The sequence below is a fragment of the Azolla caroliniana genome, unplaced genomic scaffold (genome assembly GCF_043228905.1).
Source record: "Azolla caroliniana isolate FFs.n. ecotype wild unplaced genomic scaffold, voAzoCaro1.0.p SCAF_3, whole genome shotgun sequence".
Taxonomy (NCBI): Eukaryota; Viridiplantae; Streptophyta; class Polypodiopsida; order Salviniales; family Salviniaceae; genus Azolla; species Azolla caroliniana.
The window spans coordinates 12,587,925-12,598,708 of NW_028230438.1; the positions used below are offsets into that span (position 1 = coordinate 12,587,925).

The 10,784-nt window shown below is 43.0% G+C and overlaps 1 protein-coding gene across 1 annotated transcript; it reads right to left on the reverse strand.

The window, feature by feature from the left end:
• Nucleotides 1–2,924: 2,924 nt before the first annotated feature.
• LOC147866256 (uncharacterized) lies at nt 2,925–3,571 on the reverse strand. Its single transcript, XM_087316729.1, has 2 exons — nt 3,413–3,571; nt 2,925–3,341 (listed from the first exon to the last, which is right to left on the reverse strand). The coding sequence occupies exons 1-2, from the start codon at nt 3,416–3,418 to the stop codon at nt 2,925–2,927; spliced, it is 423 nt and encodes a 140-aa protein (XP_087172855.1). The 5' UTR covers nt 3,419–3,571.
• Nucleotides 3,572–10,784: the final 7,213 nt, after the last annotated feature.

The window sequence follows — 10,784 nt, forward strand, 5'->3', positions numbered from 1 at the left end:
CATCAATGAAAGTCACGAAGTACTGGGCTCCGCCATGTGACTTCGTTTCTACCTGACACACATCCGTGTGCACCAACTCCAATGGTGCGCTACGTCTCGTCGGTGGCCTTGAGTGGAAGGAGGTTCGGTTCTGCTTACCGGCCAGGCAATCGGTGCACTTCTCCAGATGCACATGCTTCACTGGAATGAGGTTGTCTTCTGCAAGCCTCTTCATCCCCTTCTCGCTCATGTGGCACAGTCTCTTGTGCCACAGCTCACCGGCAGTGTCGGCTGCCACGTTCAGCTCCTCCGGACATAGCCGGGAATTCATCAGGTACAGGGTGTTGACCTTCCGGGCCCGAGCCACTATCAGGCTCCCCTTGCTGAACTTCATGACACCGTTCCGGATGCTACCCGTGTAGCCTTCATCATCTAGCCTCCCGGCCGAGATCAGGTTCAATCGGACCTCCGGAACGTGTCGCACATCCTTCAACAGCATCTTGCATCCGGTTGATGTCAACAGCCACACGTCTCCTATGCCGGCAATCCGGCATGTGCCTTCATTTCCCATCCGGACACAGCCGTGCTCACCGGCTGTGTAGGATGAGAAGTATTTCTTCTCCGGGGTCAGGTGGAACGACGCTCCGGAATCGACCACCCAGGTCATCTCTACACCGGCAAGGTTCAGCTCCCTCTCTTCGGTAATAAGCATTATCTCTTCTTCACTTGCCGCGAGTGCCGTCGTTCCTTTCCGGTCCTGCCCTCGCCGATCCGGACCTCTCCGGTCCGTGGCTCCCCGGTATGCACCGTTTCTCTCCGGTGACTTCTTCGAATCGGTGTCGTCGGCTCCGTTGTCCTTTCGGTAATGCCGACAATTCTTCCGGAAGTGCCCCGGCTTCCCACAGTGGAAGCATGTTGGCCTTCCTCTTGACTGCGACCGGGTCCCCGACTTCTCCCGTCTTTGCGGACTCCGGTTCCATTGTCTTCCCCGTTCCGATTCGGTAAGCAGCGCCTTCGAGTCGGAGACCGGTTCTTTATCTCTCCGACGCGCTTCTTCGTTCAAAATACTTGTCTTTACCGTTTGTAGGGACAAGTTATCTTCGGCGCATGAGTTGCTGAGAGTCACCACCAAGTTCTCCCAGCTGTCCGGCAATGTACACATCAGGATGATGGCTTGCATTGCATCCTCCAACGGGAACTTGATCGCCGCAAGCTGGTTCACGAATCCCATGAACGTGCTTACGTGTTCCACCATACTCTCGCCGTCCCGGTACTTGAGGTTCACTATCTTTCTCATCAGGGAGGTCCGGTTCAACGCATTCTTCCTCTCGTAGAGGCCCGACAGCTTCCTCCACATCTCATATGCGTTGGTGTCGTTCGCCACGTGTTGTAGAACGCTCACGTCGACGTATTGCCGAATGGTTGCAACGGCTTTCCGGTTCAGAAGCCTCCACTCCGTCTCAAGTACCCCCTTGGGTATTTCCGACCTGTCGATCGGTTCATACAGGTCCCGAACAATGAGCAGATCCTCCATCTTTATCTTCCAGTCGGCGTAGTTCTGCGCATTCAGCACCATCATCCCCGGCTGCCCGCTGCTGCCGCCTTCCATTTTCTGTGTTACCGTCGCTCTGATACCACTTTGTCGTACTTCCGTGCTCGGCCACCACCGAGGAACAGGATCGATTCACAGAAAACGGGAAGTACAAGAATGCACGAAAAACAATAGAGAGAAGGGTACACTGGATGTTTTACGTGGAAAACCCTAAATGGGAAAAACCACGGGAGTGCAAGACTCCAACTATCACTATGCGCGGGAATGTACAATGGCGAGCTGCAAGGCGACGACCTTGAGCTCGCTGTCCTCGCCACAGGCGGCGGTATTACACAGAGGCGTCGACCTCTTCCTTCCTCCTTCTCTCTCACTCTCTCTCGGCTGCTCTCACTTCGCTCCCTCTTCGTGGAAAACAGGAAAAATGAGCAACAACATAAACTGTTTGCCCTAAGTCATATTTATACACATATGACTTTCGGGCTATTTACAAATATAGCCTCAAGGGCTCTTGGCAAACATATTCACAAATATGTCCCCGCATCCGGATCTCCCTCCGGGTCATTCGTCATCCGGCTCCGTAACCGGGGTCTTCAGCATCCGGCTCCGTAGCCGGGGTATTCATCATCCGGCTCCGTAGCCAGGGTCTTCGTCATCCGGCTCCGTAACCACAACCGGGCTTGCCGTCATTCATCTCCGGACATCCCATCCGGAGGGACCGAAATCCCAACAAAATATTTCTAGAATTTGAAATTTATTTACTTTCTTAAAAAATATTTGTAATATTGTAATATTGTAACCGTGTATATGCAATGTAACGAAGCATTCCATGGCTGTAGTTGCATCTTAAAAGTACTAAAGGGCAAATCGAGCAAATATGAGAATCAAAAGCATACAAATCAACAAATCAAATAGATATTTGTTAGGTAAAAAAAAACCCAAACTTGTTGGGCATTTACAACAACAACCAAGGCCACGAAGCAAAAACTGTATATCCCTCACATGATTGAGGGAATTCACATGATGAGTCATGACAAGCTAAAATTCTACAAAAAAAATCGTACTTTTGACAAAAACAACACTTTGACAAGAAGTGCAACATACCTATTGAAGAAAAGACCACATCTTTTGATTTGAAAAAAACCTTCAAAACACATAACATCAAATATTTGAGATACACTTACATTGCATTTTGTCAAAGAAATAGAATGCATTGTAGGAACAAAATTTAGAAAAAAACCTTAACAACACATAACATCAGATATTTGACTTCTAAGAACACATAACTTGAACTATGTCCAAGACTCCAATGTATCAAAATGGGCTTAGATAAAAGAAAAGTAACATATGGCTATTGAGCTTAGTAATAATGTATAGAAATCAGAAATATTAGTCATTAGATATCGTCCTCATCACAATCACCATCTTCATCATCAGATTCAGTGTTAGTTGATGACATCAACATAGGTTCTTCATCAGTAAGATCATCATAATTTGTATGAATTGCTTCTTCTATTCCATTGACATTATCTTGATCATTTGGTGGTAAAGAAGCAAATGTACTTGATCTTGTTATTCTCCTATTACAAGAAGACCGCTCATCATCTCTTCTTGGCCTCTGCCTCCGTATTCGATCAATAGGGACTCCATCGCTTGATGTTGTCGTATGTGATCTTGTCATGCTCCTTGTCCTTCTTCTCATGCTCATTGTTTCTTGAAAATAAGTTTCATAGATTTCTCTATCCATATCATTCTCGTGGCTAATAGATGGAATATCAGGAGTCTTAGAGACATCTATCTCATTTGGATTCACCTGCAAACAAGTTTATAAAAGCTTAACGAAATTTGAGGAATGTAAATGATAAGAAGTGAATAAAATAATACCTGCATTGGAGATGCATTCACAGTCTCAAACTTGCGAACTAGCCTTAAGTTCTCTCGCACATATACCAATCGTTCAAGTTGTGCTACCTTTAGTCTGTTTCTATTTTTTGTATGTGCGAGAGCATGTGCATTCCAATTCCTTTCTGCTGCCCCAGAAGAGCAATCGTAATAGAAGAGCAATGCTTTGACTTTCATCAACAAAGGTAGATGAGCATGAGGTAGAAACACCTAAAAGAAAAAAAATTCAAGATAAATAATTTACAATTATTTAAACATTAGTAATCAAGACACCTATTGTAGGCTTGTGTCTATACCTTGTTCAGGCATGTTGAATGAGTCGATCTCTGCTACTATATCTTCTTCTTCGCCAATTGCTTGGCTTCCACAATTACCATACAAAGTTGTAAGGTCAATCAACATTTCCTTGGGGACATTGGTACATTTCGTTACTCCATGGCTAGGTTTTCCAATTAAATGAGCAATCATTTGTGTTGCTGACCCATGCATGTCATGAAGACATACATCTTGGCTTATCATGACATTCATCTTGGCGAACCAGGAATCGAACCCATAACCTCTTGGTTTACATATTGTACTTTAACCATTGTAATAACATATGCGAGATGTAATCATAATAATTATATGTTTAGTTATTACGAGATATTTAGAACATTCTAGATTATTCTAGAATGTTCTTGAATATTTCATGATTATATTTATTATTATTATTATTCATAAATATCTAAAATATTCTAGAACATTCTAGAATACTCCATAAGGGCCTATAAATAAGAGTCCATACACTCATCACAACTCATTCGGTTCAACACCAGTCTTTAGCCCTTAGCCTACTCCTTGTAATCTTCTTTCTCATAATATAATCGCATTCCCATTTCTTATCTCTCACTTATACTTTTCTCTCTCTCGCACTCTCTCCCTCTTTCACTCTCTTTCTATCACTATCGCTATCTCTACCGCTCTCGCCATCTCTATCGTTATCGTTATCTCTATCGCCATCGCTCTCTCTCTCTGCTTCCTACTCAAGAGTCACGACAGTTTGAACCGAATATTTCTTTTCCCTTTCTCCAATAACTCTAGCAAGCTTTCTTCTTTATCCTTCTTTCTTTTTCCCCCGCGGTTATGGAGTCGGTCAGCAAGCAAGAGTATATGCGTGTCCTTTCGGAACTCGATATGCTCACCACTAAGTTTGTGGCATTAGAGCAAGAAAATCAAAGGCTACTCGGGGATCTTCAACAAGTCAGTACTGAGAAAGCTCATCAATATGAGGAGTTATCACAACGGGTTCATCAACTTGAGGCTACTATATTAACATTACGAGAACAAGCGGCGGGGGTTCAAAACTCCCCAAGGGAACCAAAGATTAGCCTCCCTGCCAAGTTTGATGGTACCAGATCTCTCTTTCGAGGTTTCCTGAATCAAGTTCGTTTGGTGATTCAGTTACATCCCAATCGGTATCCAACTGATGCTGCCCGTGTGGGATTAATAGGAACCTTGCTAAGCGGTACAGCGTTAGCATGGTTTGCACCACTTCTTGAGAAGAAATCACCATTACTGGAGGATTTCGAGGCATTCGTTAAGGAGTTTCAAGCTAGTTTTGGAGATACGGATAGCACTAGGACTGCAATAAACAAGATTCGAAGACTCCGACAAGGAGATCGTCCCGCTTCAGCTTATGCCGCAGATTTCCGTCTCTTGGCATGCGACATCCCTTGGGATGAGGCAGCCTTAATGGATCAATTCCGTCAGGGTTTGCGTAACGATGTCAAAGATCTTCTTCTTACTTTCCATGAAGATCCAAAGTCTCTTACTGAAGCTATTAGCCGAGCTGTGCGATGTGATAATCGCCTATTTGAGCGACGTTCTGAACGTCAACAAATGTTACGCCGCCAACCGGAACAGACATACGCTTCTATAGTCGCCACACCGCCACAAGGTTCTAGACCCGTTACGAGGGATGGTCCCACTCCGATGGAAATAGAGTCGACACAACGTCGAGGGCCCTTATCAGATGCTGAGAAACAACGACGTCGGGCGCATCGCCTATGCCTCTACTGTGGTGGTCCAGGACATATAGCTGTGAATTGTCCACATAAACCCAGGCGTCAAGTTTACCAAGTAAGTGCACATGACAACCCTACATCAAGTTCTACTATCACTTCTAATAACTTAAGTACTAAGCCTACTAGCCCATGCCATGAGAATAGATTTGATGTCTTGAGCCAATTAGAGGATGTGTTAAACGAATAAGTCCGGCCAAAATAGGAGCCATTTGGTTGGACCATCCTAGTTATGTAGAGTCAGTACCTAGTTGTGGTTCCATTTCATCAAATCAAGTTAGTAGAGTTTTTTCTGCACAAGTCGAGCTTAGCACATCTACAGGTCATCGCGCCCTAGCCTCTGCCCTCCTAGATTCCGGAGCCAATTCTTGTTTCATGGATCGCGAGTTTGCATTGACTCAAAACATCATCTTGAAAAAACTCCCAAACCCAGTAGCTGTAGGAGTCATCGATGGTCGCCCTATAGCATCAGGAGATATAGTCGAAGAGTCTGAACCAATTCGTGTAGTCCTAGGTAATTTGGCTAGTGTCATCTCATTTAACATCATTAGTAGTCCGGAGCACTCTCTAGTTCTTGGTCTTCCTTGGTTTGAGTTACATAACCCAACCATTGATTGGAGAAAAAGAACTATTGAAGAGGTCACCGTACAATCCAAGTCTCTTGAAGCTCCAACTAAGGATCTAGGATCCCCCACAATTTCAACAATCTCTATACATCAATTACGAGAGGATGGAAGAAAGGAAGACATGATGGTATTTGCGGTTTTAGCAACTCCCTCATCTAGCTCACAAGAATTGGGGGTCCAACTACCAAAGAAGTACATAGAATTCTCCGATGTGTTCGATAAGGTGAAGGCTAATAGACTACCAGAGCATCGACCATATGATTGCCCAATTGATTTGCAGCCAGGAAAAGAGCCTCCATGGGGACCAATTTATAATCTTTCGCCCACGGAGTTAGAGGTTCTTCGAGAATATATCAATGAGAACTTGGCAAATGGTTTTATCCAACATTCAAAATCTCCTGCTGGTGCACCCATCTTTTTCGTTAAGAAGAAAGATGGTACGCTTCGTATGGTCGTGGATTATCGAGGCTTGAATAAAGTGACCGTTAGAAACCGATATGCTCTCCCATTGATCTCAAGCCTTCTAGAACGCCTCAGTGAAGCAAAGTATTTCACGAAGTTAGATCTTCGAGGTGCCTACAACCTTGTTCGAATTCGTCCTGGGGATGAATGGAAGACGGCGTTCCGCACTCGCTATGGTCATTTTGAGTACACAGTGATGCCTTTTGGCCTCACGAATGCACCAGCAGTCTTCCAACATATGGCGAATGATATTTTTCGAGACTTCCTCGATATCTTCATCATTGTTTACCTGGATGATATCTTGATCTACTCAAAAACTCAAGAAGAACATGATATACATGTTCGCCAAGTTTTGCAACGGCTACGAGAGTATGGTCTCTATGCAAAATTGGAGAAGTGTAGTTTCGACCAACGTCAAGTGGAGTTTTTGGGGTACATAGTCTCTTCAAATGGCATCTCTATGGATCCATCAAAGGTTCAAACAATTTTGGATTGGCAAACACCACAGTCCGTGCGAGATGTGCAATGTTTTTTGGGGTTCGCAAACTTTTATCGCAAGTTCATCAAAGACTATTCAAAAATTGTGTTGCCCCTCACTCAACTGACGCACAAGAATCGATCATTTGTATGGAGTATAGATGCGAACTCTGCATTTGAGGGTTTAAAGCAAGCATTTACATCCGCACCAATCTTAATCCATGTCGATCCAATGAGGCGCTTTATACTTGAAGCTGATGCATCGGATTTCGCACTCGGAAGTGTACTATCCCAAATTGGTGATGATGGTGAACTGCACCCGGTGGCTTTTCACTCACGAAAATTTGAAGCCGCAGAAATCAACTATGAGATTCACGACAAAGAGCTTCTTGCCATTGTGGATTCTTTTCAACAATGGCGTCATTTTCTGGAGGGTTCTTCTCAGCAGATTATTGTCTACAATGATCATAAAAATCTAACATACTTTCAAAGTGCTCGAGTCTTGAATCGACGACAAGCTCGTTGGGCGCAGTTCTTAACTCGTTTCGATTTTGTAATTCTATATCGCCCTGGGATGCAACAAGGAAAAGCAGATGCTTTATCTAGACGTTCGTATATGGAACTTCAACCTGGAGAGGCCGCATTTGAAAGCCAAAAGCAAATCCTCTTAGGTCCTGATCGTCTACGAATAATGGCAATGCATACCATCAACACACCGGGAGATTCAAGGCTTCTTGATTCCATTCGTGAGCAGATTGCGACTGATGCGTTCGCCCAAGAGGTTTTGAGCCATATTATCCCAAATCGTGCATCTAGCTCCCAAACTCAAAATCCTCGTCTAGACTACACCCAGTTTAGTTGGCATGATGGGTTACTTTTTCGACAAACTCTCTTGTATGTGCCTGACGGTCCTTCTCGACTCAAAGTCATGCAACAATGTCATGACACACCAATGGCGGGACACTTCGGCATCCACAAGACTTTTGAGTTGATTTCTCGCCGATATTGGTGGCCACGGCTTCGCCATTTTGTTACGGATTATGTTCGTAGCTGTGATACATGTTGCCGATCAAAAAAGCCTCGACATCATCCATATGGCTTATTACAGCCAATGCCTATTCCGGAGAGCCCATGGAAATCTATTTCCTTGGACTTTATTACGGATCTTCCACCTTCCAAGGGATTTGATTCGATTCTCACTGTTGTCGATCGTTTTACGAAGATGGCACATTTCCTTCCATGCACAAAGACCATTACTAGTCAAGAGACAGCTGATTTACTCATGCGGGAGGTGTTTCGCCATCATGGTCTTCCGGATGATATTATCAGTGATCGGGGTCCCCAATTCATCTCGAAATTTTGGCGGCACATGTTCAGACTCTTACATACTTCTTGTAAACTCTCTTCCGGCTACCATCCAGAGACTAATGGGCAGAGTGAGCGCACCAACCAAACAGTCGAACAATATCTACGTTGTTTTGTCAACTATCAACAAGATGATTGGGTGGATTTACTACCTTTGGCAGAATTTGCTTATAACAACTCCGAGCATTCTTCTACTGGATATTCCCCATTTTTTGCAAACATTGGGTACCATCCTCGTTGGACGATGCTTGAACATCCTGAACTCCCAAAAAACCCAGCTGCTGAAGATCGGCTCACTCGACTCCAAGAAGTTCAGGATATGCTTTTGCATCATTTATGTGAAGCCCAAAACACTCAAAAGAAGATTGCTGACCGTCATCGGCGTGATTCATCGACTACATTTCAAGTAGGCGATCGTGTATGGCTCTTACAAGGTAGCATTAAAACGACCCGACCTTGCTACAAATTGGATTATCAACGTTTTGGCCCATATGTCATAAGTGGTAAGATCAATGATGTGACATTTCGTCTTGATCTTCCTCCTCATATGCGTCTTCACCCGGTCTTCCATGTTTCACTTTTGGAGCCTTACACAACGAGCTCTATTCCGGGTCGTGTTACACCTCCCCCACCTCCAATTGACGTTTCCAATGGCTCTGAATATGAGGTTGCCGCTATCCTCGACTCCAAGATCATTCGCAACAAACTATACTACTTGGTTGATTGGTTAGGCTATACACCTAATGATCGAACATGGGAGCCTGCCGAACATCTTGCCAATGCCTCCGACATGGTTGTTGCATTTCACAACCAATATCCTCATAAACCAAGTCTGAACTCTTTTCTTCCGACTCGTGCAACTCGTCATCGAAAAGGGGGGATAATGTCATGAAGACATACATCTTGGCTTATCATGACATTCATCTTGGCGAACCAGGAATCGAACCCATAACCTCTTGGTTTACATATTGTACTTTAACCATTGTAATAACATATGCGAGATGTAATCATAATAATTATATGTTTAGTTATTACGAGATATTTAGAACATTCTAGATTATTCTAGAATGTTCTTGAATATTTCATGATTATATTTATTATTATTATTATTCATAAATATCTAAAATATTCTAGAACATTCTAGAATACTCCATAAGGGCCTATAAATAAGAGTCCATACACTCATCACAACTCATTCGGTTCAACACCAGTCTTTAGCCCTTAGCCTACTCCTTGTAATCTTCTTTCTCATAATATAATCGCATTCCCATTTCTTATCTCTCACTTATACTTTTCTCTCTCTCGCACTCTCTCCCTCTTTCACTCTCTTTCTATCACTATCGCTATCTCTACCGCTCTCGCCATCTCTATCGTTATCGTTATCTCTATCGCCATCGCTCTCTCTCTCTGCTTCCTACTCAAGAGTCACGACAATGCATATGTTTGTTGCAAAATTTACAGTTCCAACTCCTATTTCCTGTTTGACTTCTTACGACATTGAGGTAACATGTATCCCAATATTTGGTCTTAATGGGCGGCATTTTCCTTCTTTATTTTCTACAAATCAATAAAATTGAGATATTGAAGATGGAAAATAATGCACAAAAAGAGGAGCAAGATTATATGAATGCATTAAAGCAAATCGAAGAACTGAAAACTTTGAATAGATCAACCTTCAGGGAGGATGAGGATTATACTACTTTAAATGAGCAACTACAGGATACTCAAGAGTATCTTTTATTCATAGAAAGCAAATACAAGAAAATGTTACAATTAAGGACATGTATAAAAACAGAAAATTCAACTCTTTTGGAAGCTAAAAAGGAAGCAAAAATTACCATAACTTAACTAAAGAACCTTGATGCTTAACGTAATAACGACATGCATAAAAGCAAAAAATTCAACAAGTTTGGAAGCCAAAAGGGAAGTAGAATTTGGTCAAGAAACCCATCTTGAAGATGTACAGAAAGGGTTCGATGAAGATCTATTTATTCATAGTGCTTTGCTAGATATGTATGTCAAATGTGGATCTATAGTGGAAGTGCAAAATGTTTTCAACCGAATGTCCAACCGAGATTTGGTATTATGGACAACATTGATTGCATGATATGCTGAGCATGGACCCGTTGAGGATGCACTGAAAAGCTTTGAAAAGATACAAGATGAGGGGATACTTATTACTACCAAACACTTTCACCTTTTCTTGTGTCTTAAAGGAATGCTCTCATTGGAGGGTTTGTTGAGTATAGAACTACTGAGAAAGCATTAGATTCTTTCGATAAAATGCAAGTTGATGGAATCTTTCCGGATGTATATACATTGCCCATGTCCTAAAAGTGTGCGGTTTATTAGGGCCTACAGATA